Raw genomic sequence first — 26,458 nt, 5'->3', positions numbered from 1 at the left:
CCAGAGTGCTCTCTAATGCACACAAAGTTTGCAGACTATCAAGGATCAAACCTCTACCAATCTGCAACTAATTATAAAACTCTAAGCATTCATAAGTAAATATTTCTAAGCATAAATGACAATCAACAATACAAAACCTAACACCAAGAAAGTGTGGTAAGAGACTGCTAAGAGATTAGGAATAAAGAGCAAAAAAACAAGTGAAGATATTAATCAACCCTAGATATAAAAAAACAAGGATCTTAAGAGAATTTATTTGGATGATGTCAGATAATCTCATTCCCTGGAGAACTACTGCCATGCTAAGAATAGCACAATGAGTAAGAAAATGTCAACTATTATACACAAACAATGAAGCATAGTAGAGGGAACTGCGTCATTCAACATGTGACTCATTGCAGTGCTGCAGATAATAACACAGCCATGAATGGGAAGCAAAATTTTATTTCACACAGGAGACATTGTTGCTAACGATGTCGCTGCTCTGGATAATTGATTCATAGATGTCTCTAATGGAGGTTTTTGAGCACAAATGGTAGACGATAAAAATGGACGAACACAGCTTTGTGCTGTCCATGTTGATTTCAATGTCAATAATTCACAGTGATGTTTCTTGCAGCAACTCTTTGATGCACTTTCCACAAGGATTGACAGGTTTTGCAATACTGTGGAGGTAATCAGGGAACCACACTGTAAGTAAAAAAGCAGCACACAACCATTGCAATCATTCACTTCCAGAATGCTTAGTAAAATATTGCCTCTTATGATGTTTTTCTTTCTTTTTTTAATTTTACTTTCAGGACACTTTGGGACAGATTAAAATGATCAGTTCTAGCACACATTTTGTCCATAATTCTTTAAAGCAATGCTAAGACTTAAAAGCCAAAACCAAATGGGCTGCTGCAGTAGGTTTGACATGTTGCGCATTCAGAGAGGCTCTTCTGTAAACAGTGCTTCAGTTGAAACGAGTGTCTTCTGATTTGCTGTTGTCTTGAAGCTTGAAGAAGTCATTTTCAACTTTTGATCACTCCTTATTTATTCTGTATTTGGACTATTCTCTGGCACACATTGCGTAACACTCTGTGTCACATTCAAAATCACTTAAATCACATCTTGATCCTCAGCTTAAACGTAAGCACTTCATTGGAGCAAGTTTAAATGCCTCGATGCATATAGTTGCTGCGATGTGAAAAGCAGTTAAACGTGTGTACCTGTGATGTTTGTGTTGTGGAAAAACAAAATGCCTTATTAATGGTTGTTTGTTGAAATATTTCTTGGCCAGGAAACATGAAATTACACTATTAGATCATGTTAATGACTAAAATATGAAACTTTTAAATCAGATCAGGAACCACTGAAGACACCCATGCAAATTAAAGTGGTACTCTAGTGGCATACATAACCTTATACAGCACGATTATTTATATTAGACTTACACACATTTTTAGTGCCTGTCTAACCTAAAATGTGTCCACACACGAGAAGATTACCATGAAGACAGAACACGTTCAAGTGCAAATGACTTGATATGATTATTGCCATTTTTAGTTTTTGTTTTTGAGAATGACTAATTGTTATCAAAGCCCATTGATTTATCAGCAAACATTATTGAATTTCAGAAAGTTGTAATTGTAATACTTATGTGAATAAACAAGACAGTCTTCTTTCTGTATTGGTTTATTAGAGATATATCTGTCATTTTGCAGTCATCAGATAATGCTGATTCAGTGAATTCTTCATAATTTATTTAGGAACTTGTCCGCCTCCTCTTCCTTGTCCGCCCCCTCTTCCTTGTCCGCCTCCTCTTCCTTGTCTGCCTCCTCTTCCTTGTCCGCCTCCTCTTCCACCTCCATGTCCATGTTCACCTCCTTTTCCATGCTTTTTCCCTTTCCCCTGTAAACAACCGTTAGAAAATTAAGTGATTAAAAACGTATTGTAACTCAGATGGCAGCAAACTTTCAATTCCAAAAGGCTGCTGAAGTTGTACCTTTCCTTTTCCTTCTCCCTGTAAGTGATAAAGACAAATAAACTCATGAATGCTACAATATTACAGAATCAACAGAGCAAAACAACAGAAAGCACATGTGAAACTTTTCTTACTCCTGATCCTTCTCCCTCTGATCCTGATCCTGATCCTTCCTCCTCATGAGGACATTTCTCTTCCTTCTTCTGACAGGAGAAAATTGCTTTATAAGTACATGTTTATAATGCTGTTTGTCCCAGGTGTAGAACAATCAAATGAAATAAAAGTACTTACTTCAGCTGCAGCTATAGTTGGAAACAAAAAACAAAGTAAGAAAAAAAAATTAGATAAAGAGAAACCAAGCTTGATATGTGACTTTGCAAAAGAACAGGATAGATGACTGCGATCATAAGGCCACAACCAAAATTGAAAGCAGCTTTCAATAACAGAATTTAACTGAAAGGCAACTGCACAAATGTCACAAACACCACATGATATTTTCAGCTTAATCAGAGACTCACGGTCACTCATTTTGTCTTTTTAACAAGCGTCGTAGAAATTCTTTTCCTAAAAGAAATACAAAAGTTGAGAAAAATGAAACGCTCTTAAACGTTCTGTGTAATCATTACAAGGAGTCAACAGTAAATGCAATAAGTGCTGCGTACCTGATAAAGAAGGCAAAAACGTTTGTATCTGTTGTCTGCTTTGACGCCTGTATTTAAAGGCAGAAGCATGAAGGATGAGGGTGTGTTTATGAGGCACCCACACCTGCTACTAATAGATGCAGGACAGGTAAAAAGGTAACTGGCAGTTCCACCTTAAAACATGCCTTACATGCTTGAGGGCAGGGCTGTAACGGCATGGTTGTATGAAAGGAAACTGGTCGAACGTCAGCATTATGGGACAGCCTTTGTTCTGCTGCGAAGTGCTAAAGACCCTCCATTCACAACAATTTTCAACAATTTTCTGTAATGTGTGCTGCAGAGAAAACACAATTATATATCTGTTTAAACCAAATGAGAAGAATCTGGGGAAACTTTAATGCCACTGACTGCTATTACAAAGATGATTAAAACAATAATTATAATATTTGAATGTGTGACTCTTAAAGTGCACTCTGCAAGTAGCAGTAATTCTACAGGGTGGGCCATTTCTATGGATACAGCGTAATATCATGGGAATGGTTGGTGATATTAAAGTCCTGCTTGTGGCACATTAGTATATGTGAGGGGGCAAACTCCTCAAGATGGGTGGTGACCATGGTGGCCATTTAGAAGTCGGCCATCTTGGATACAACTTTTGTTTTTTCAATAGGAAGAGGGCCATGTGACACATCACACTTATTGGTAATGTCACAAGAACAACAATGGTGTGCTTGGTTTCAATGTAACTAGTGCAGTAGTAAAGACAAAACACAAATGTGTGATGCTAATTATGAGGTATTAGACTTAAAGATAAAAATAAATCCCAACAACTCCTAGCCTGAGATCTATGTCCCCACCCTCACCTATGAGGTGTTCTGGGCATGTCCACCCTGGAGGAAACCCCGGAGCACACCAGTACATGCTGGAGAGATCATATCTCTCAGCATGCCTGGGAAGGGCTTGAATGGATTGGGAGGACTGGGCTTCTCTGCTTAGGCTACTGCCTAATGGATGGATTGATGGTGTATGGATGTTTTTTTTTCTCTATTTTTGCAGCTTAAGCTTGGCTGACTTGTTTCACTTGCATCGAGAGCTCCTTCGACCGCATCCAAATAAAAGCAACACACCTAATATAAACTTGAGGCATTTTATCTGCTTAATTAATAATTACATGCAGTAATCAGGGAATTGCCCAACCTGCCAGTGAAACAGCCCTTGAGTAAATTGTTTAATTGGGTCCTTTAAAAAGAGGGTGGCACATGTTATGGAGCTGACAACTTAAATCAAAGTTGAGAGTCTACACATTATGTAACTATAATTGGAATATGTTTCAATTGTTATGGCCCGTCTAGGCGCGGCCAGACCACAACATAAAGGGTGATCCATCCCCGTCCAACCCCAAGCAGCACGTCACACACTTAATATTTTGTGACAGTGATTTATTTACAATAAGTGCAGTTAAACAAAGGAAGGGAGCATATCATAACTTCAGGGTGAACCCAAGGCCAAAACAACAAACAAAAAGTAACCTATCTCAGGAATAAACACAACTTACCTACTCAAAAGAACTAAACCAAACGACAATCACTTTCCTCCCTGCCTAACAAAAACAGGAGAAAACTGATCAACCAAATAGGCGGTCCACCCCTACATGCTCTTACATTAACATAATATTTTGACACAGTGAACGGTCTGCCGGTTGGGTTGGGCCGAGGATGAATGAATTGGCAGTCCCTGGCGGTCTCTTCTTATCCGCTGCCTCCCAGTCCTCAGCCAATCGGTGTGAGCCATCCACCCTGGATGCACCAATCCCGGAGGAGCACCTGGACACTCAAATTCACACATGATTACGATCACAGTCGTAACACAATAATCAGGTACTTGTGTCAGTGTCCAAATTACTATGGACCACACTGTATATTGGCAATATAATTCTTCTCTTTTTATGCATATTTAGGGTCTGCAGAGGTAAGTGGAGCTCTGAGAGAACAGAGGTATCCGCATCTCTCAGCTTTTATGTCCTGTCATATCAGTTTTTTAGCTTCCACTGTCAGTTGAGACCATAATAAAAAGACAACAATCCTGTTTTTTCCTGACAAACACGCCAAACCACTCATGGGCTTGACATGGCAAGGGCAATTTTGTTCTGTCATGAAGAACACAACACAGGGTGTGCCGACTGATTTCATCCTGCCAATCAAACTCAGACATAAAAACAGTGTGAGTGCAAACTTGGCATGATACACTCACATTCAAGCCGTTCCTCTCTGCATTCATGTCTTAAAGACGTTAGGGTTTGACGGAGTCTTCATTAATCCCATGCAAACGTACACCTATCTGGAACAACCCTGACATATTACAAAACAATAATATGATAAACTTTTCAGATTGGAGTGGTAAAGGAATCAAATATTTAGAACATATATTAGAAGGAACAGATTTTATTCCATTTGACGGACTAGTTACACAATATGGGATCAACAAGAAAAGATTTTTAGAATATCAACAAATTAAATCCATAGTAAAAAAGAAATTTAACCTCAGTCAAGTTGAACTACAAACACCACCAAGTGTGGTTCAATTTCTTACTCTTAAAACCCCCAAATTACTATCCAAAATATACAGAATGCGATCTAAAACAGATGAATCAATATCACTTCCTATTGCAAAATGGGAAGCGGATTTATCAGTTAACTTAGACCAAAACTTCTGGTCTCAGATTTGCTTAAAAACCTTTCATCTAATTAGAAATCCCAGTCTTCAATTAATTCAATACAAAATATTACATAGAGTGCACTATACAGGTCATCGGATGTTCAAGATGGGCTTTACGTCTACCAACAACTGCTCACACTGCCAAACCAATTCACCGGACAATTATATCCACGCTCTTTGGTTCTGTCCACCAGTTCAGAAGTTTTGGCGCGAGATATGTGAAGACTTATCAAAGTGTCTGAAATGTAACATTCCAACTTCCCCCTTAGTGTGTTTGTTGGGCAGCTTAGATAATGTCACTTCAGAAAAGAATATCGCCCATATGGTTCTCACTGCCCTATGCATCGCCAAGAAAACAGTCCTCATGAACTGGAAAAATAAAAATAATCTTAATTCTAACCAATATAGAAATTATCTAATAGATTACATTAGTCTCGATACAGCCTCTGCCACCACATCAGATCAATTGCTCTGGGCTCCTTTGATCAGCTCCATCACCTAGTGGGGGTGGGGGGGTCATAGTTTGGTCCCACCTTCGCTGTTGTGATTGGTGTGGGGGTAGGGACAGGCTTAGGGCGTCGGGGGGTTCCCCGGAGGCATCTTCCTTGGGGGGCTCAACCCGGGGTAGCGGTCATGTCCAATTAGGGGCTCTGTTGGCTCTCAGGTGACGGTTTCCTCGTGGCTGCGTGCAGTGGGGCTAGGGGAGGGTCTGTGCTGATGGACGTGGGTTACTGACCTGGTAGCCTGGCTGCCCCTGGGTGGGTCCGGGACGGGCGTGAGGTTCTGGGGGTGCTCTGTCTCTGGGCTGGGGCCCTGGCTGGGCCTTGGGGGCTTGGGTCCCGGTTGGTGTGTTGCCGGGGTTGTGGGCGGGTGGGTGTATGGGAGCCCAGCCCTGGCGCAGGGTGCCGCCGGTGCGTCGAGCCACCTGGGGGGCTCTTGGACTGGTGGGGGAGGCTGTTACACCTTGCAGGAGCTTTCCTCTCTTCAGGAACTCTCTCTGCAGGAGGGGGAGATACAGGAGAGGTGGAGGAAGATCTCAGCCTGGGCGTCTATTGTCTCATGTAGTCTGGAAGATGAGTGGATGGTGGGGTGGGTGCAGTTTTCTCTGTGGTGGGGTTGGGTGGACTGTCCCGGGCTCTGTGGGGCCGGGAGGCGCTGCTGCACTGGGCCCCGGTCTGGATGGGCCTGGGCCCCCTTTCCCTGGCGGGTCGCGGAGTATGGGGGTGCCTACTGGGGTCAGCGGGGGAGCTGGCCCCAGGGAGGGGTCACTTGCCCCTCCCTTCCTTCCCTCCCCATCTCCAGCTGCCTCCCTCTTCCCGCTCCACCACAATCACCCACACATGCAGGGCCTTGGAGTAGGGGTGTGTCACCAGGGTGCAGAGGAGACTACCCCCCCCTCTGTCCCCTTCTGGCTGCCTCTGCCTCAATTTTATCCCACAACTTAGACATTCACATTACTCACACTCTCATTACACATACATATAGGATCTTGGGGGTGGGCACGCTACACGGAATCCAAATTACCATCAGGGTGTACACCCCACCCCTGGCGTCGTTGCCCACCTCTCAATTTTAAATACACGTAGACACTGAGGGCTAGCAGGAGGGGCTATGCGCTTACCTGCTGCTCTCTGGCAGGTAGCTCCATGCCCTCCTGGGTTTTAAATGCACCTTAGAACACACATGCATCAACACTACAATGAGCGGGCGGAGGGAGGTTTGGAGTCTTCTCACACCCTCGTTCTCTGCAGCCTGTTGGTGCAGGGGGACTAGGAGGAGGAGATGGCCGCCCGATCGGGGTCTGGAAAGTGGGGCCTCCCTGCTGCTGCCGAGCCAGGGCAGTCTGCTTCTCTCCACCCCAGGAAAAAGGGTAACACTACCTGGGTCTGGGTGCAGTCCCCCCCCTGAGAATCTCATTCTAAGACTGAATGAGATTGTCAGGGTCATTGTCTGACTGTTTATTACTGATCACCTGCTGTACATTCACAGTAACTGCCATCTCCTTACAAATGTTTATTGGATTAACCACACTTATACAGACTGTATATAACAACCAACTCTAAAATGTTTGTTCGCAGAGAAAAGACACAGGCAGACTACGCTAACGACATGTGATGTTACAACACTAGTGAAATATTAGTGTCATTTAATTCATTTCAAAGGTTTATTTGCATGACGCACAAACAGACACAATTGAAAGGTACAAATGTGCATGAAACGAATTCAGACGTGCTGCAGATGTGTGTCACAGGTTGATCTGGCTGTAGGCTGTGGCACTTGGCCAGAGGTGGCGCTGGTTGACTCGAGTCCATGTTAGTGCACAAAGTAAACTGCTCGTTGTAGTTGTGGAGCAAAAACGCTGAAACCGGAGAAATAAACCGTGCGAGGGGAACGATAACGACGACAAGAGTCTCCCGATCGTTTACTCTTGCTGTCCCGTGAACAACATCGGCGTGGTGTTACTTGTTTGCTGTTTTCGCGATCGCGTCGCGCTTGAGGATGTCACCAGGTAAACTCGCCACATTTTTAAACATTTTGTTGTTCAACAGCATCAAGACTGACGGAGTGTGTTTGAGACAACCTCACACGTGACACATTTGGCGTTTTTTTGCTGGTTTGTCGGTAGCAGCTCCTGAAACGCAAGACTGCCACACATCTGTTCGACCAACGCCAGTTGATCTAAACGCCAGTAGATCTGGAACACCGTCCTCCTCGCAGCGCAGGTTTGCCGCTGCTGAAACTAAACAGAGCTCCCTGAAAGGCTCAGCCAATCACATTGGCCATATTTGTCACATGACGTAGGACTCAAGTAGCGAACGTAACTCTTTCTGCTCCGCTGGGTGAATGAGACGCTGACAGATGTTTTTCTTCTTTCTATCGGGTTAGTTTTTCCTTACTGGAAGAGATCAAATTATTGGTGGGGACAAATCAATAATCGCTGGATATTGGTGGGGACATGTTCCTTCCGTCCATGCAAAATCTACGCCCCTGCATGTTGCTAGTCTGTAAAGAATTATTAAGATATGAGCAATAAATGATCGAAACTATGAATATGTGTTTGAATGGCCTTTGGACTTAGAGGAGGAAACTGGCTCTCTTCTTTCCTGCACAACATCTTCCAACCACTTCTTTTGCGTTTGATTTTGTAGTCATTTTCTTTTCTGACGTTGGGTGGCATTCAAGGAGGGAAACCAGGCTTTTTGTGACTGTAGCTTCCCTTCTTTTTACTTTTTGCCATCCCTTGTTTGATGTTAATGCTGTTTTATGTTTTTATTGTTTTTTATAGTTTGTTAATAAATAATCCAAATTCTTGAGTCTTACTGTATTTTAGAATGCCTTTCTGAGGGTTGTAGTCACATACAAATAAATTTTACTTAGATATTACTATAATAAATCTACAGTTACTGTCAAATTTTCACACAGTCATCGTGGTCATTTTAAGGTTTTAATGATTGACTGCAACAATGAAATGACTGTAAATAGTCATTGTGTGAGTGCAATATTTAGTCAGTTAAATCTTTTAATAAGTTAAATCTTGCTTCTGAAGGTTCGACAATGCCTTTTTTTTTTTTATAAACTTTTTATTTTCATTTTTTAAATTGAAAATGAACAACAAACAAACAGAAACAAACAATAAAAGACGTTTACAGTTATGGGACAAAGTATCATCAACTAGCCAAAGCTTGACTGGTCATTATGACCAAAAAAAAAAAAAAAAAAAAAAAATTCTCAGGAACACACTCTAGTATCTTTATCTTTCTAACATTGCCTCAACCATCTGAGGACCGAACACAGAAAATACGGGCGTATTAATAATAATAATAATAAATAATAATTATAATAGTAACAGTATTGGTAATTACAAAAATTTAAAAAAAAAAAAAAAAAAAAAAAAAAAAAAAAAAGAAAAAAAGAAAAACATATCGTGTGAACCCCTCCCACCATCCCCCCACCCCTTTACCCCTGTATGGCTCTCAACTTCATCACATTCGTGTATCCAAACAGCCCATATTTACACCCGTCTATACACAAGAATCAGCACAACATTCAAGAACTCTGATCAGAAGGGCCTAACCAAGGATCAATTCAGGGTAAACCCAGAGGAATTTACGTCATCTCTATATTCTGTCAAGTCCAAAGACGGTAATACTGAAAGAAATGGTCCTCAAATTTTTTTAAAGGTTCCGTATTTCCCTTTTACACTATGCGATATCTTCTCAGGTGTACAGTAGGATGCTAACTCATTAATCCAATATCTCAGTGTTGGAGAATTTTCAGATTTCCAATGTGTCAGAATACATTTTTTAACTGCAGTACTTGCAAGTAAAATAAAATATTTCTTGTGGTAATCCACGTTTATAGAATCTATGTCACCTAAAATCCATAGTTTTGGGTCCATTTCGACTTGGATCCCAATCACCCTTGAAATTATTTCAGTAGTCCGTCTCCAGAACTCCTCTATTACTGGGCAATTCCACAGCATATGAAGGAGATCACCATCTATCATTTTACATCTCAAACATTTGGGAGAGTAATTAATATCAATTTTATGTAATCTGTAAGGTGTATAATATGTCCTGTGGAATATATTAAATTGCATTTGTCTATGATTTGTGGAAATTAACATGGTCTGTGCCTGTTCCATTAGATGGTACCATTCTACCTCTTCATAAACATAGCCCAGATCTGCCTCCCATTTTCTTTTCAGAGCCGTTTTGTTGTAGTCAGGTAATTTTTCATTAATAATAGTGTATATTGAAGATGCTATTCCTTTTATTGACTTCCATGGTTTGGTGCAAAGATGCGTTTCAAAAGGACTTTCTTTAGGAATCTCAGGGAAAGTTCCTTTGGTTTTTTCTTTGATCCAGTCTCTTATTTGTAGAAATTTAAAAAAATTTTGGTCTGGAAGTTTAAATTTTTCCTTTAGTTGTTGGAAGTCAATAAATGTGTCATTATTGTATAGATCGGCAACAGTTCGAATATTTCTATCCTTCCATCCCCGCAATATGGAGTCGGAAATATGATGGGAGAGATCAGGATTGCCCCATAGGGGTGTCCTTCTAAAAAAAGAAATATTTATTTTTTAGAAGTGAGTGGGATTCCTGCCAGGCACGGAAGGTGTTTAATATTATCGAATTATTTGTGAGCTTAGATAAACATTTTTTCGTACCTAGAAATGGGACGTCTTTTAATGATATGGGATTCACCTCATATTTGTTCTATTGGAACCCATCGAACCTCACTCCTCTCTGCATATAACCAGATCAAAATTGATCGGTATTGGGAGGCCAGATAATAATTCCTAAAGTTTGGTAGGTTGAGTCCTCCCCTTGAATAAGGGGCCTGTAATGAGGAGAGTTTAACTCTTGGGTTTTTCTTTTGCCATATGAAGGAGGTTATAAGTTTATTTAATTCTTTGAAGAAACTTTTTGGAACATTTGTAGGGAGACACTGAAATAAATAGGTAAACTTAGGCAAAATGTTCATTTTAACAACATTAATTCTCCCTATAAGGGATAATGGAAAATCCATCCATCTCTGTATATTAAGTTTAGTTTGTTCCAACAGTTTAATATAGTTTAGTTTGAATATTTTATCCTCAGATTTACCAATTTGTATGCCCAAATATGTAAATCCATTATTACACCACTGTAGTGGATCTGTAAGAGCTCTAACACGATTATCTTGTATATTTAATGACATAATCTCACTTTTGGTATAATTTAACTTGTATCCTGAAGCTGCACTATATTCTTTAAGACAATTCATTAATGAGGGAATTGACTTGAGAGGGTCCGTTATATACAGTAGGAGGTCATCTGCATATAGAGAAAGTTTATGTTCGCTTGTACCGAATTTGATTCCAGATATAGCAACATTAGTACGAATGGCCACTGCTAGTGGCTCGATCGCAATCGCAAAGAGCAAGGGAGAACTTGGACAGCCTTGTCTACAGCCTCTGGTTAAGGAGAAAGTGTCAGAAAGCACATTATTTGTTATAATATTGGCTTTGGGGGCGTTAAAAAGTATCCTAACATAGCGGGTGAACTTTTCTCCGAAGCCCATGGCTTCCATTGTCTGAAATAAAAAGTTTGGTTCAATCCTGTCAAATGCTTTATTAGCGTCCATGGAAATTATTAACAATGGTTCTTGATTTTTTTGAACGGCATTCAATATGTGGAGCAGGCGCCGCACATTATCTGCTCCCTGTCTGTTTTTAATGAAGCCTGTTTGATCGGCATTTATTATCTTAGGCATAATGTCCTCCAATCTATGTGCAATTATTTTAGATAATATTTTATAATCTGCGTTTAAAAGGCTAAGTGGTCTATAAGAGTCACATCTCTGTTTGTCCTTGCCCGGCTTTGGCAATAATGTAATTGTTGCATTTTCCAGTGATTCCGGTAATTTGTTATTTTCTAAGGCTTCTTTAATCATATTTGTAAGTGGTGTCAATAATTTATTAGAAAAGGCCTTATAGTAATCAGCTGAGAATCCATCTGGTCCAGGGGTCTTATTATTTTGTAAACACTTGAGGGCTCGAAGAACCTCCATCTCCGTTATATCTACATCAAGCAGTTCTTTGTCCTCATTATGTAATTTGGGAAGGGTTATTCCATCTATGAATCTTTTTGCAACAGTACCATCGACCCCTTGCTCAGATTTATACAGATCTTCATAAAACCGTTTAAACTCTGCATTTATGAGTACTGATTCATCAAGAAGTTTATCATCTTCCGTTAGAATTGTCCGTATAAATTTCTCCGATGTTTCTTTCTTAATTTGCCAGGCCAGTAATTTACTTGTTTTGTTTCCAAATTCATAGTAGTGATATCTAGTTCTGGCCATAGCTGCTTCTGCTCTATTGGTGCATAAATTATCATACTGCAACCTTGCTTTTGTTAATGTATTAAGACATTCTTCCTTTTTGGTGGCAATATATTCCTGTTCCAAGTTTTTAATGTCGGTCTCCAATTTAGATATCTTCTCTCTGACCTTTTTAGCCTTATTAGCCCCATATGACATAACCATACCTCTCATATAGGCTTTAAGCGCTTCCCAAATATTAGCATGTGAGGAAGAATTTGAATTAGCATCTAGAAATATTTCAATATTAGTGTTCATGTATGAAATAAAATCAGAGTCTCCTAGCATATAATTCTTAAACCTCCATCTGTAGGTTATATTGTGCGATATATTGGTAGCCCAGAGAAGTTTAATGGGATTATGGTCTGAGAAAGTAGCTGCTAAGTAAGAGCAGTCTATCACTGTTGCCATCATATTTTGTGATATAAGAAACATATCAATTTTTGAGTGCGTATTATGTACTGGAGAAAAAAAAGAAAAATCCCTTTGACCTGGGTGGAGGTTTCGCCATACATCAATTGCGCCTATATCCTTCATACCTTGGTTCAATGCAGTTGCTGCTTTGGATAAAGAAACTGTTTTAGGGGAGGACCGGTCCAAGGAGGGATTTAGGACCATATTGAAATCTCCACCCACAATATACTGTCCCTCAATTGTAGCCACTTTCATTATTAAATTATTGAAGAATAAAGGGTCATCATAGTTGGGCCCGTATATATTTACCAAACTTATCTTATTTCTATTTATTTCACCATTTACAAGTAGGAATCTGCCATTTTTATCCTTTTCAACTGAGTTTAGTTGAAAGTTCAAGTGTTTATTAATAAGCAGGGTGACTCCTCTTGCTTTAGAGGTATATGATGAATAAAAAACATTGCCTACCCAATCTCTTCGTAATTTTAAATGTTCAGCGTCTGTAAGGTGGCTTTCCTGGATAAAAGCGACATCTACGTTTTGCCTCTTTAAATATGTCAACATTTTTTTTCTCTTAATAGGTGAATTGATCCCTCTAATATTCCAAGATATACAAGTTATATGACCCTTAATTTAAGTTCGGTGTAGTAAAATTCTGTACATGGGTGTAATGGTAGGATATAACCTAAGCCAATGAGCTATCTGAACAATTATATAAGTATAAGAAGAATTTTTTGTAAGAGACCGTACATAACCCCAAAACATTAAAATAAAAACCTGCCTCATAAAACCCCTATAACAAAACCACATAAGGTAGGTAATTCAACTAAACAATGGTGGTGGCCCAGGTCGACAATGCCTTTTAACTTGGTTAAGGCTTGTTAACATCTTGTTAGTGATTATCAAAAGCACTTAATTAAGAATAAGATAGTCAAAGGAACTCAGTGACGATTTGAGAAGAACTGCTGCTTTACACAAATTGGGACGGCCTCTTGGAGCCATTTCTAAACAACTACATATTCCAAAATAATCAGTTCAAACATGCTGGAACTGGTGTGTGTGTGGGGAGAAGAGTGTTGAGCTCACAGAGAGAAAGCAACAGTTCCTGTCTGGTATTTACGATAATTATGCACAACTTGGTGCACACCTTTCATTATCTGTATGCATCCATACAAAACTAGATCTGATGTCTTACATCATGCAAGCTGGCTGGCTGGTGTGTTACGAGACAAAAAATGTCCCCTGATATGTTTCATGATATGTGAGAAAGAGTTTTGCAGGTTGCAGCCAAAATTTTTACAGATTTCTTAAATGAGTTATTTATTTTCTGGCACATAGCTGCATCTGATACTTTGTTAAAAATCAATCTCATAGCTTTTCAATGCCATACAGAAACACATCAGAGCTGCGTACTTAAACGGAGTGAAGTTCGACTCATGCTACGTCTTGGTATGTCTGCTCGATGTGAACAGGCACAAACTTGAATCACTTACATCAGCTCTAAAGGTGCAGTCTTTAAAGTATTGTTTAAAACAATAAATGAATGTCTGTAAATAAATAAAAATGGAATATATGATAATGATAATAATAACAACAATAATAATTCAAAGAGTCTAGTTTTCGAAAATAGATCTTTTTTCCTGTTTCTTTCTTTGTTTTTCTAATCTTTCAAAAGAAAATAAATGTATTGCATTGAGGTTTGCTGAATTTGGAAGCCAGTGTAACACCTCAAACTTTTCAATGTGCTCCTCATATCATTTCCTGAACAATTTCCTGCTTTGTGGCATGGAGCGTTATCCTGCTGAAAGAGGCCACAGCCATCAGGGAATAATGTTTGCAAAAAAAATGGTGTGCAGGTAGGTGATACATGTCAAAGTAACATGCACATGGTTTCTTCACAGTGACAATAGGACTGGAAATTGTCAAAAAATTAACTACAGAGAACAAACATCTAGTCTTTTAAGTGAACTCTCTACAAGAAAACAGAAAAGATCTTTAACCATTCGCTTGAAACTTGGTGCAGTGTGACTGTAATAACATATTATTCACAGGAGTGTCACCCTGACCTTTGTAGTTATGACTAACCTCACAATAATTACAGAAACCGAACCTCACCTCTTCTTACCAAAAAATGTGACCAGAAAAGGAGGTGCTGCTGCTTGCTTGCAGACAATCCAAGGAAGTGTATAGGGCCCGGGCAATTGGCTGATCTGGAGAGCCAACAACAGCAGTGGCAAAGGTCAAAAGTGACTTGCCCTCCCATGAAAATCTCACCTGACTAAAAAAAAAAGCTCTCTGGCATTTCTAAAGTAAAATCTTATTCATCGTGCTATGGAATTGTTGTTGGTGTGTCAAGTTATTTATAACATAATGGTGCCTAATGCTGTTTGGAGAGCCCCATTGTGAATGTTTGCCTAGATCCCAAACAGATTATCAAATCCCCACTGAACTGGGGTGTATATATCAAAATCTTGTAATCTTGTGTGTGTAAGATGTAAACATGTTGCCCAACAGGAATCGCCATAAGGAAGCTGGAAGAAGGAGGCCTCCATGAAGCAGCAAAAGGTAAAAAGAAGTCGTCCCATATAGAGAAACTTCCAAAACTGGTCTTAAGATTGATTTTTATATTTAATACTGCCATAACAATTTATGTTTGTCTTAAAGCATGTTGGCATTGATGCCCGTTTATATTGATTATCCCATTTTTTAATATCTGTGGAAGCTATGCAGAACTCCTTCACTTAAGGCACTTTGTATTTCTTAGTCATGTCATTTTAGTCATCAGCAAATGGTTAATGGTTATTGTAAAAGCTTTTATGTTTTGAATAAATGTTCTGCTGTGGGCTCTGCTAGAAACTCATGTTTAAATGAACAAATTACACATTGTTTTTTATTTTAGTTTATTAAAGACATTTTTATCTCTTAAAAATGACCACAGAATAATGATTCATTATTTATTAGCGAGCTGATGCTTTTCCTTTCCCTTGTTCTTGGCCTTTTCCATGTCCGTGTTCTTGGCCTTTTCCTTTCCCTTGTTCTTGGCCTTTTCCATGTCCGTGTTCTTGGCCTTTTCCATGTCCGTGTTCTTGGCCTTTCCCTTTCCCTTGTTCTTGGCCTTTTCCCTGTTAACAACCATGAGAAAAAATGAAAATGCTTCTTGAAACTCACTTTGCAGCAACCTCAAAATTGTTTGCCATGGTTGGATACCAAGCTTGTTTTTTAAGGGAATCGGTGATCTCTTGTGAATTGGCACGCCCCACAAATCTCACCCTCACAAATTATGGCATGTGCCAAATGTGAAGTCACAACTGCTTCCGTGATTTGTTTTGGCATTTTGTGCCTTTGAGATTTTATGCACAGCATGGCCAGCACAGATGTGTTGAAGACGGAGTGCCCATTTCTGCTAGTTTTTACTGCTATTTAAATTGTATCTAAGTAAGGGGGTTCAGGGCTACAGAGAGAAATGTGACAACAACTTGCAAAGATACTCAGACAAAAGCAGTTTTGTCTGAGCAGTGACACTCAAACTCCTCCTCAGCATTTAATGCGTGAAATGGAAACCTAGCCCTGGCAACAAAACTAAACTTAACAGATTTATTTTGTGTGACTTGTGAAATATTTTATATAGAAACCAAAAAGATTCAAATGAGAAGAATCGACTTACTTTGTAAGAGAAAATTTGAATTTACCATTTCAGAGTGAGTAAAGTAATTAAAAAAAGGCATCCCAACCATAGGAAGAGAAAATGTCAAAATAGCATCAACCAGTAAAGTAAAACAGCAGAAAGTACACAAGTGAAAGTTTTCTTTCACAATCTGATCCTTTTCCCGGAGCTTGCTTTTTAGAGAGGAAGATTGCTTCGTTAGAACAAGTTTGTTATGCTGTTTGTCACAGGTGTGAAACAATGGAAGCCAAATTAATTCACTCACCTGGGCTTTGGCTGTATTTGGAAAAACAAAAAAAATCAAAATTGGTAACTTAAAAAATAGTAGACATAATAACAGAAATACTAGACATAATATAAGAAGCAGAAGACTTAATATAAAGAAAATGTGTTAAATAATTTTGCAGAACGACAGTATAGACAATGCTGCCTCTCAGAGAGAGCTGACGTTAAATAAAGAGCACACTGTTCTTAAATCAAACACTGAAATGATTTTGAACAAGAATTCAACATATAGCTGCATTTGCTCAACTATACCCATCTGTCTAATTGCAGAGTAGAAAAGTGCAAATAAAACAAATGAGCTGTGCACAAGTGCAGTGAACATACATGCAGCAGTAGCACACAGTTTTTCAGCCTAATTACTACATGTCAGTGATCTTGATATAAACATAAATATCTGAATCAGAGACTTACGGTCACTCATTTTGTCTTGTTTACAAGTGCAGTGAAAAGTTTTCACCTGGAAAAGACAAAAGTAGAAGAAAATTAAGTGTTAAACTTTTACTGCAATCAATCATCACAAGCAATCAACAATGCCAGTTACATACCCGATGCAGTAAGCAGAGTAATTTGTGTCTGACGTCTGTTTTCACAGCTGTATTTATAGGGCAGAGTTTGAGATGAAGAATGAGGATGTTTTAGTGTGGGGCAGGGTGTAACCTGAAAATTACAGGTCAGCTTTTGTTCTGCTCCAAAACACCAAACCTGTCAGATACAACCACCGTCTCTGCACCAAATGTGCTGCAGAGAAAACAACTCCAAATCCAGTTCAAACTTTTTTATTAGAACAAATACTTACATGGTAGTTTTCTTAATATTATGGTGTTGTTTTTATCTGCAAATCGTCAGTATAGATAGCATTTATTTCTATTTCTGCTTTTAAGTAAGCTGTCATTTTCTTAGACTTAGAGCAAGACCTTAGTCCTAAAGACTAACTAAAGGGCCTCACAAAGACAGCAAAACAAAAATTGTGGTGTGTGTGCAGTTGTTTGAAAAAGCCTCGGGCCAGCCTTCATTTCTTATAATTTGCTTCCAAGAAGCCAGACGTTCTTGGAAGCGGTCTTGAGCAATAGTGATCCAGGCTTTCTGACTCTGTCTTTTTCTTTTTCTTCTTTTTTTAATTTTGAAGATTAGCTTATTTTTCCTCTAATTTTCAGACTCATTTTAAGAAGAATATTTTGTAGTTTGTTAGGCCACTTAACACTATGAATCATTCAAGCATAGCAAAGGTAGTTAAGGGATTATCTGGTCTTATGTCTACACACAACAGCCACACAAAAACCTTTACAGGCAACCTACAAAACTCCCCAACAAAAAACAAAACAAAAATCCCATTCATGTATTTATTTTATATATTACATCTCACTGTTTGCATATTTAAGTTTACCATTCCCATCCTATACACGTCCTTATCAAGAAACGTGTTCCTTCTCTTGTGTCTTTATGTTTCAGTTTTGCTTCTTTCTTTTATTTATATTATTTACTGTGTATGCTCTTAGGACTCTTAATTACTGCAACAATAAGGTGATTTTTCAAAGCGTTATCAAATTTATCATATAACGGCGCTGTTTGCAGTTTGACCCTAAAATTGAGAAAACTGGAAAAGGGGTGGACAAAACAATAAATGTCAGGCCTGATACTATCCACACCACAACAGTATTTGAAAGTCATGTCTTTAAAATGTTGTAAAGAAATAAGCAATTAAGAGATGCATCTGGTCCTTCAATCAATCCTTCTAACGTTCACTGACGTCTCATAAAGCCTCATGAAATGGTCTCAGTGTAAAGTTGGCTGTTAAGCAGCTAATTTTAAGGAAGGGAAACAGGGAGAAAAGGCTGGGGTGTGTCCCAAATTACTCAAGAAAGTGCCTGAAAATCAGTGGCAACAGGTCTTACTGAGTGATGAATCCAAATTTGAAATATGTTGTTCAAATCATAATCAATATATAAGAGAGGAGGAGGACAGGAGGGAGGTACATGTGGTCTTGGTGGATTTTCTTTCTTTCTTTCTTTTTTTTTTACTTATATACAGTATTTGTATGTATCATTGCATGTTTAAATAAGTCACCCAACATGTTTACCATTTTCCTAGGGAAATATAATTTATAGCCTGTCAAGATTTTTGCACAGCACTATTAGTGTGCCACTCCCAGTACACACAAGATGTGTCTGGCTCCAGTTGTGGCCTGAAAAAACATCCAGAACTGAAGCTAGAAAACTGGTTTTGTGTCTCTCTGTCTCACTCCTCCTTCAAGCCACTGCAGCTAATTAAATGGGATGTTTTAAACCTGTATTTTGTTATTTGTTTTGGTTTTGATAGATGTGACCAATCTATTTTCCGGGTTGGGTTCAAATGAGGACGCCAAATCCTACAGTTTAAATGGATTATTTTCTTTTTGTGCGGCCAACTGACTTTTCTTTGGTTATTCAGTGTTGATGTTGGTTTGTGGGTTGTTCATTTTTTGTTTATCAACAGTGAAAAAAAGAAGAAGAAGTAGGTTTGACTGATTTTAGTTACTTTAGACAGCTTTTGTGGAAAGCCCTTCTGATTATATTCATTAATGAATATTCAGTACAGTATGCCCAACACTTCTTTAGATGCTCCTTTTCACTTTCCAAAGTGCATTGGTTCTTTCTCATAATCTGGAATTAATAATGTCTAAACCATCTGAGTACAGTGAGACAGGGCAGTGTTTGAAAAGTTCTCGTCTAGTCTTGGGAGTGCAAAGAGAATTGCCAAAACACGTTGCTTTGTCCATTCTTGTTCATAATTCCACCCTCAGTCTCTGGTTTGTTACATCCCTGGTGTGAAACATCACATCAGGTGATTAAAATAGACAAATATCTCGTGACTTAGGTGATGTCAGAAGAGTTTTGAACAACACACCCAAAGTTCTTAGAAATCTAAGCGATCTGTTCTCGAATGTTCTAGCCTGTGGGCATGTCTGTTCCATCGCAACATGCAGGAACTTGAGTGTTTGATGCAAACATCTTACTGCCCTGAAAATGTTACAATAGTTGGTTCAGGTGAAAAAACAACAACAACAAAAAACGTTAATGAAAACCTCAAATAAAATTTAATGTATTGACATCCCAGTACTGTTTTTTTTCTCCAGAAGAAAAAGCAGTGAAACATCTGTAGAGGACTACTGTCAGTGAAAACAAATGATGAAATAAACACATGAAAGTGGAAATAAGACAAAAGCACATGAAAACTGAACGACTCTTAAAAATGCAGTTGTTTATATTTATTTTATCAATGATAATAGTAATTTATATTTCTTTATTATTTATTTTGTTCTTTATATTTATAAATGTTTGTTTTCCCAATACTTTTCATAGCGTGCTTGGTTTTTCTTTACCTTAAATATTTCTCATCAAAAAGTGTTTTGGTTGAATAACCTGCATCTCATTTCTTTTGATATGACAGGTCATATGGAATGAGCTTTAAGACCTCAAGAGTCTACGATACATATTGATTTTTATTATATATAGAAAAGCGCATCTGAAATGTAAAAGTGAGGTCTGAGGTCAAACTATAGTGTGATATTTACAAGCCCCATTAAGCAGTATCATTTCCTAAATGTTGCCAATGCAGGGGTCCAAAGCAATGCAACTTTTAAAATCCCCATGTATCATTCTCTATACGCCTTTATGTTATCAATCCAGCTTTGTATAGCAATATTATCACTTTGACCTTCATATTACTCTATTGACCTTGAAAGAGAGGTCACAGGTCAAATGTGGCATTATATTTTAAATCTTTACATGGCACTTTAGATATGCTGACTATGCATACCACACAATTTACTTTGAAATAATTAACTCGGCGTCTCGTCTCTTGATGCATGACTCGTGTTGATGATGATTTGGCTCCACCTGGTGGACCTGACACCAAATTGCAGCCTGTCTCTGCTTTAAGCCATGATTACGATGAGTAGTGCTGCTGGTTTTCCGTCTGTTTTGTTCAAGACGAATCATGGAATTTTCAGGGAAGTCTTTGGAGTCAGGTTTATTTACCTTAATCTTATCTTAGGCTATCAAAGAGTCCCATGATGCTTTAAGCTAAGTGGTTAAATGTTGCATTTAAAGTCTTAAACCTGTGTCCCTACATGTGCAAACTGAACTTTAGACACGGGAATTATAACCGAGTGCTTTCATTGATCACTGAGTCTAATTTAGGCACAGCATCTATAAACCGCTCCTGATTCATTTAATCTTTATTCATTTTAGGCCGTTCCACACATGTTTGCATTTTTATCATTATCAAAGGCTTCTCTCTGGTCTGATATTGATAACAGCTTGCAATTAGTCTTCCTTGCAGTAATAACAATATTGAACAAGAATCCAACGAATTAATACACTCAGTTTATTTATGTAATTGAAGAGTCCTCTTCACATATAATTATGGAGTTCCACAGGGTTCAGTGCTAGGACCAATTGTGCTTACATTATACATGCTTTCCAAAGGCAGTATCATCAGAAGGCATAGCATACATTTTCACTGCTATGCAGATGACACCCAACTTTATCTATCCATGAAGCCAGATAACACACACCAATTAGTTTAACTACAGGAATGTAGACATAAAGACTGGGATGACCTCTAATTTTCTGCCTCTAAATTCAGATAAAACTGAGGTTATTGTACTTGATCCTGAAAATCTTGGAAATATGGTGTCTAACCAAGTTCTTACTCTGGATGGCATTACCTTGGCCTCCAGTAACGCTGTGAGAAAACCTTAGGATATGCCCTTCAATGCACATATTAAAATATGTAGGACTGCTTTCTTCCATTTGTGCAACATCTCTAAAGTTAGAAATATCCTGTCTCAGAGTGATGCTGAAAAACTAGTTCATGCATTTATTACTTCCAGGCTGGACGACTGCAATTCATTATTATCAGGATGTCCTAAAAACTCACTGAAAAGCCTTCAGTTAATCCAAAATGCTGCAGCAAGAGTCCTGACAGGGACTAGAAAGAGAGCAGATTTCTCCTGTTTTGGCTTCCCTTCATTGGCTTCCTGTTAAATCCAGAATTGAGTTTAAAATCCTGCTCCTCACATACAAGGTCTTAAATAATCAGGCCCGATCTTATCTTAATGACCTTGTAGTACCATAGCACCCTATTAGTGTCAGGCGTTGTGTGGAGGCGAGGAGGAAGGAACCCAAACGCAGGACTCGCAGGTAGGTGAAGACTGGTGAAGGTTTATTATAAGGAGTGGATGAACAGAACAGAGGTAGAAAACGGCTGGCTGGCTGGACGACTGAATGAATGAATGGCTGGCTGACTGGACTGAACTGAACGACATCATCAATGACACGACAGTGAATGGGTAGAAACAGAGGGCTTAAATACACAGACTGGTGATAATGAGAGACCGGTGAGTACACAGCTGAACATAATGAACTAATGGGAAGAGGACTGAACATAACGCACACAGACCAAGGCTAACACAATAAAACAGGAAGTGGAACAGGCAGTAGATAAACAGTGAACAAGAACTGAAAATACTGGGTCACCGACCCAGGAACCCTGACAGTACCCCCCCCCGACAAAGGCCGGCACCCGACGGCCAAAAGAAAAAAAAAAAAAAAAAAAAAAAAAAAAAAAAAAAAAACCAGAACAGGGCGGGCGGAGGGGGCCCAGGACGGAGGGACGGAGTCCACACAGAGACAGTTCAGGTGGGCCGACCGTGCGGACGGCAACGGCGGCGACGTGGACACAGTTCGGGAGGCCGGCCGTGCGGAAGGCAACGGCGGCCACTCAGGCGAAGGCGGTCGGGGGGCCGGCCGTGTGGAAGGCAACGGCGGCCACTCAGGTGAAGGCGGTCCGGTGGTCGACCACGCCGGCGACGAGGAGAAGGCGGCCGAGGAGCAGCTGCAGGAGGCGGCACGGGAGCCGGCGGAGACTGAGGAGCAGCTGTAGGACCAGGCGAAGCAGAGGCAGAGGCCGAGTCTGAGGCCGGACCAGGCGAGGCAGAGGCCGAGTCTGAGGCCGGACCAGGCGAGGCAGAGGCCGAGTCTGAGGCCGGACCAGGCGAGGCAGAGGCCGAGTCTGAGGCCGGACCAGGCGAGGCAGAGGCCGAGTCTGAGGCCGGACCAGGCGAGGCAGAGGCAGAGGCAGAGCTAGGTGACAGCGAGGCAGCCGCAGGTGGTGGCTGGACGGGCTCCTCGGGCCCTCCAGCTGACGAGGCATGAGGCTGGTGCGGTTCTCCTGAACCCCCAGCTGACGAGGAAGGTTGCCGGACGGGCTCCTCGGGCCCTCCAGCTGACGAGGAAGGTTGCCGGACGGGCTCCTCGGGCCCTCCAGCTGACGAGGAAGGTTGCCGGACGGGCTCCTCGGGCCCTCCAGCTGACGAGGCATGAGGCTGGTGCGGTTCTCCTGAACCCCCAGCTGACGAAGAAGGTTGCCGGACGGGCTCCTCGGGCCCTCCAGTGAAAACGGTCTCAGAACCAGTGGGCACTGGAGCCCCTGGCACACACAGGACAGGGCCAGCGGGTGCGGAAACCCCTGGCTGAGGAGCGGCCGGGCCAGCGGGTGCGGAAACCCCTGGCTGAGGAGCGGCCGGGCCAGCGGGTGCGGAAACCCCTGGCTGAGGAGCGGCCGGGCCAGCGGGTGCGGAAAACCCCTGGCTGAGGAGCGGACCCGGGCCAGCGGGTGCGGGAAACCCCTGGCTGAGGAGCGGCCGGGCCAGCGGGTGCGGAAACCCCTGGCTGAGGAGCGGCCGGGGCCAGCGGGGTAGCTCAGCAGCAGGCTCTGGGTACTGAACAGGTTGGTGACGTTCGACTGGGGACTGACTGGACAGGAGGCGACTGGACTGACTGGACAGGAGACTGAGCTACGGGAGACTGGACAGGAGCGGACTGGAGAGCAGACGAGTGAACTGACGGGGCTGGAAGCTGAACAGCAGGCGAGGGAACTGACTGGAGTGGAAGCTGAACAGCAGGGCGAGGGACTGACTGGAGTGGAAGCTGAACAGCAGGCGAGGGAACTGACTGGAGTGGAAGCTGAACAGCAGGCGAGGGAAGCTGACTGGAGTGGAAGCTGAACAGCAGGCGAGGGAACTGACTGGAGTGGAAGCTGAACAGCAGGCGAGGGAACTGACTGGAGTGGAAGCTGAACAGCAGGCGAGGGAACTGACTGGAGTGGAAGCTGAACAGCAGGCGAGGGAACTGACAGGAGTGGAAGCTGAACAGCAGGCGAGGGAACTGACAGGAGTGGAAGCTGAACAGCAGGCGAGGGAACTGACAGGAGTGGAAGCTGAACAGCAGGACTGAGGGTGGAACTGACAGTGACTAGTGGAAGCTGAACAGCAGGTGAGGGAACTGACAGGAGTGGAAGCTGAACAGCAGGTGAGGCTGACGACGGAGCTGAGGTTGGTGTGGCTAATGGCTGGGCTACAGACTGAGCTAATGAGGGAGATAAAGCTACAGCCTGAGCTAGTAAGGCCGGTGCCTGAGCAGGGGACACTTCAGCTAATCTAACCAGGGATAGAGCTAGTGCGTGAAAGGCTGGATCAGGTGGTGGATGAAGTGGTGGACTGATTAGCTCTTCCGTGCCTCCAGAGCGTGAGGGCACTGGCTGGAGAGCCTCAGCTGAGTCTCTAGGGGGGTCAGGCTGGTTCCTGGCCGTCCTCAGCCTAGGTGCTGGGACAGGCACGGGAGGTGGCTGGACACCAGTCACCCCCACTCGAGAAACCGAAGCGGGTGTGGCGGTAGACTGGGTCGCAGCTGCCCTCCTCCTGGGAGCTGGCACTGGTGTGGGGGTAGACTGACTGACGGGAGTGGAGATAATGACTGGGTGTGTGATGTTAGCAGGTTTATTGGGGATTGTTCTGGTTTTCCTGCCACCACTATTTACAGTCTTTGGGAGAGCAGAGCAGAACAAATCTTCCCAGTCCACAGAATCCTCCAGGAGGGAAACATCCCACGAATCAGAGATGGGGTTATTGTGCGTTTTGAGTGAATAGTCAGATGGTGAGTGCGAAAAACAGTCACTGGAGCTCACCATCGGGAGTGGCTGAAAGTAGTCCGTTTTATGGCGGCGTGTGCGCCGATTTCTCCGGGAGGAGGAAGCGGGCGGGGTACACGTCCGAGCCTCTGGCACGGGAGCCTCTGTTGAGCCGAGGTGGAAGACGGAGCCGCTGTGCCGTGGCGAGGTTGAAGGTCCGGTGAATGAGGCAGGTGATGTGTGAGCGTGGAGCGGAGTGGCGAGAGAGGGAGCGGCCGAAGCGCGGCGTGAAACGTCCACTCTCCGTGGCAGATGCTCCGGTGCAGGTGAGGCAGCAGGTGGGGGAACGCGGCGTCTCCGAGGCCCGCCCAGAGCCAAGCGAGTGCCCTCGAAGACGTGCTCTCGCTCCGCGAAGAGCCGCTGTCTCTCCTTGAGTTTTTCCGCCCACAAGGAGAGCGCTACCTCCTGCCGCTCATAGAGGTCCGAGTCCGCTGGGTTCCTAACGTGTCTTCGTGGCACGGGTCGTGTCATTCTGTCAGGCGTTGTGTGGAGGCGAGGAGGAAGGAACCCAAACGCAGGACTCGCAGGTAGGTGAAGACTGGTGAAGGTTTATTATAAGGAGTGGATGAACAGAACAGAGGTAGAAAACGGCTGGCTGGCTGGCTGGCTGGACGACTGAATGAATGAATGAATGGCTGGCTGACTGAACTGAACGACATCATCAATGACACGACAGTGAATGGGTAGAAACAGAGGGCTTAAATACACAGACTGGTGATAATGAGAGACCGGTGAGTACACAGCTGAACATAATGAACTAATGGGAAGAGGACTGAACATAACGCACACAGACCAAGGCTAACACAATAAAACAGGAAGTGGAACAGGCAGTAGATAAACAGTGAACAAGAACTGAAAATACTGGGTCACCGACCCAGGAACCCTGACAATTAGAGCACTTTGCTCTCACACTGCAGGCCTACTTGTTGTTCCTAGAGTATTTAAAAGTAGAATGGGAGGGAGAGCCTTCAGTTTTCAGGCCCCTCTTCTGTGGAACCAGCTTCCAGTTTGGATTCGGGAGACAGACACTATCTCTACTTTTAAGATTAGGCTTCAAACTTTCCTTTTTACTAAAGCATATAGTTGGGGCTGGACCAGGTGAACCTGAATCCTCCCTTAGTTATGCTGCAGTATGCATAGGCTGCCACGGCTGCCTTGCGCCTGGACCCAGCCCAGCTCCCAGCGCTGACATAGAAGGACCAGTGAGTGCCTTCTCTCTTCTTCCCCCTCGCTCTCCTTCTCTCTTTTTAGTATTAGGTTCCCCCTTGTTTCCTCTTCTGCTCTGTCACAGTTTCAGTTGTGTCTCTGGCTCTTTCTCTCCCCTCTGTTTCTGTCATTTTGCTAAAAATCAGACCGATTTGAGAGCTCAGTGTGAATTCAACTATTCAGCATCCCAGTGGCAGCCATTCCTTGCAGTGATGGGAAAAAAAAACATGAATAGATTCCTTGCGGTCCTCACAGTGAGTCATCATTATGTGCTAGAAACCTTGACTTGTATGTCGTCAGTGAAGCAGCAGTGGAGGATGACTGACTCACTTTGGCACATCTACTTCCTATGAGTGTCAGGATGGTCTGACCCCTCAGAGTCACTTATGCAGAGAGTGGAGAATAGGACACTTCAAAATGAATTATGTTTTCCTCACAGATGCAAACAAGCAGAAGTGGCAAATTCTCTATTTGCCGGCGTTACTGTCACTTCTCCAGAGCTGTGAATAACAACAGATGATGCCGACAGTGATTCAAAGAGGGAGACACATAGCTGATTGATTTGACAGTGAATGTTGTTCATTCAGATTTAATCCCGTACTGCTGTTTATGTTTGAATTCTTTCTAAGAAGAAAAATGGTGTTGGCTTGCTATAAGAGAAGAAGTACTGATAATTGAAATAGTCTTGAA

The 26,458-nt window shown here is 41.9% G+C and overlaps 1 protein-coding gene across 5 annotated transcripts; it reads right to left on the bottom strand.

Annotated features, from left to right (window-relative positions):
* Nucleotides 1–1,661: 1,661 nt before the first annotated feature.
* On the bottom strand, nucleotides 1,662–17,365 carry si:dkey-248g15.3 (holotricin-3). 5 transcript variants are annotated; one of them, XM_040042387.1, is made up of 6 exons: nucleotides 17,098–17,289; nucleotides 16,964–17,009; nucleotides 2,258–2,268; nucleotides 2,101–2,169; nucleotides 1,988–2,005; nucleotides 1,662–1,893 (listed from the first exon to the last, which is right to left on the bottom strand). In XM_040042387.1, the coding sequence occupies exons 2-6, from the start codon at nucleotides 16,971–16,973 to the stop codon at nucleotides 1,744–1,746; spliced, it is 258 nt and encodes an 85-aa protein (XP_039898321.1). In that variant the 5' UTR covers nucleotides 16,974–17,009; nucleotides 17,098–17,289; the 3' UTR covers nucleotides 1,662–1,743. The 5 variants fall into 5 exon arrangements, 2 of the variants coding, with proteins under 2 accessions (XP_039898321.1, XP_039898320.1); XM_040042386.1 differs by lacking the exons at nucleotides 16,964–17,009; nucleotides 17,098–17,289 and adding exons at nucleotides 2,485–2,530; nucleotides 2,629–2,956; XR_005697338.1 differs by lacking the exons at nucleotides 1,662–1,893; nucleotides 1,988–2,005; nucleotides 2,101–2,169; nucleotides 2,258–2,268 and adding exons at nucleotides 15,487–15,725; nucleotides 16,533–16,543; nucleotides 17,349–17,365 and having other exon boundaries at nucleotides 17,098–17,144.
* Nucleotides 17,366–26,458: the final 9,093 nt, after the last annotated feature.

The sequence above is a fragment of the Simochromis diagramma genome, unplaced genomic scaffold (assembly GCF_900408965.1).
Source record: "Simochromis diagramma unplaced genomic scaffold, fSimDia1.1 OVJJ01000304.1, whole genome shotgun sequence".
Lineage (NCBI taxonomy): Eukaryota > Metazoa > Chordata > Actinopteri > Cichliformes > Cichlidae > Simochromis > Simochromis diagramma.
The sequence above is the reverse complement of the archived record's forward strand: the minus strand, read 5'-3'. Positions and strand labels throughout refer to the sequence as shown.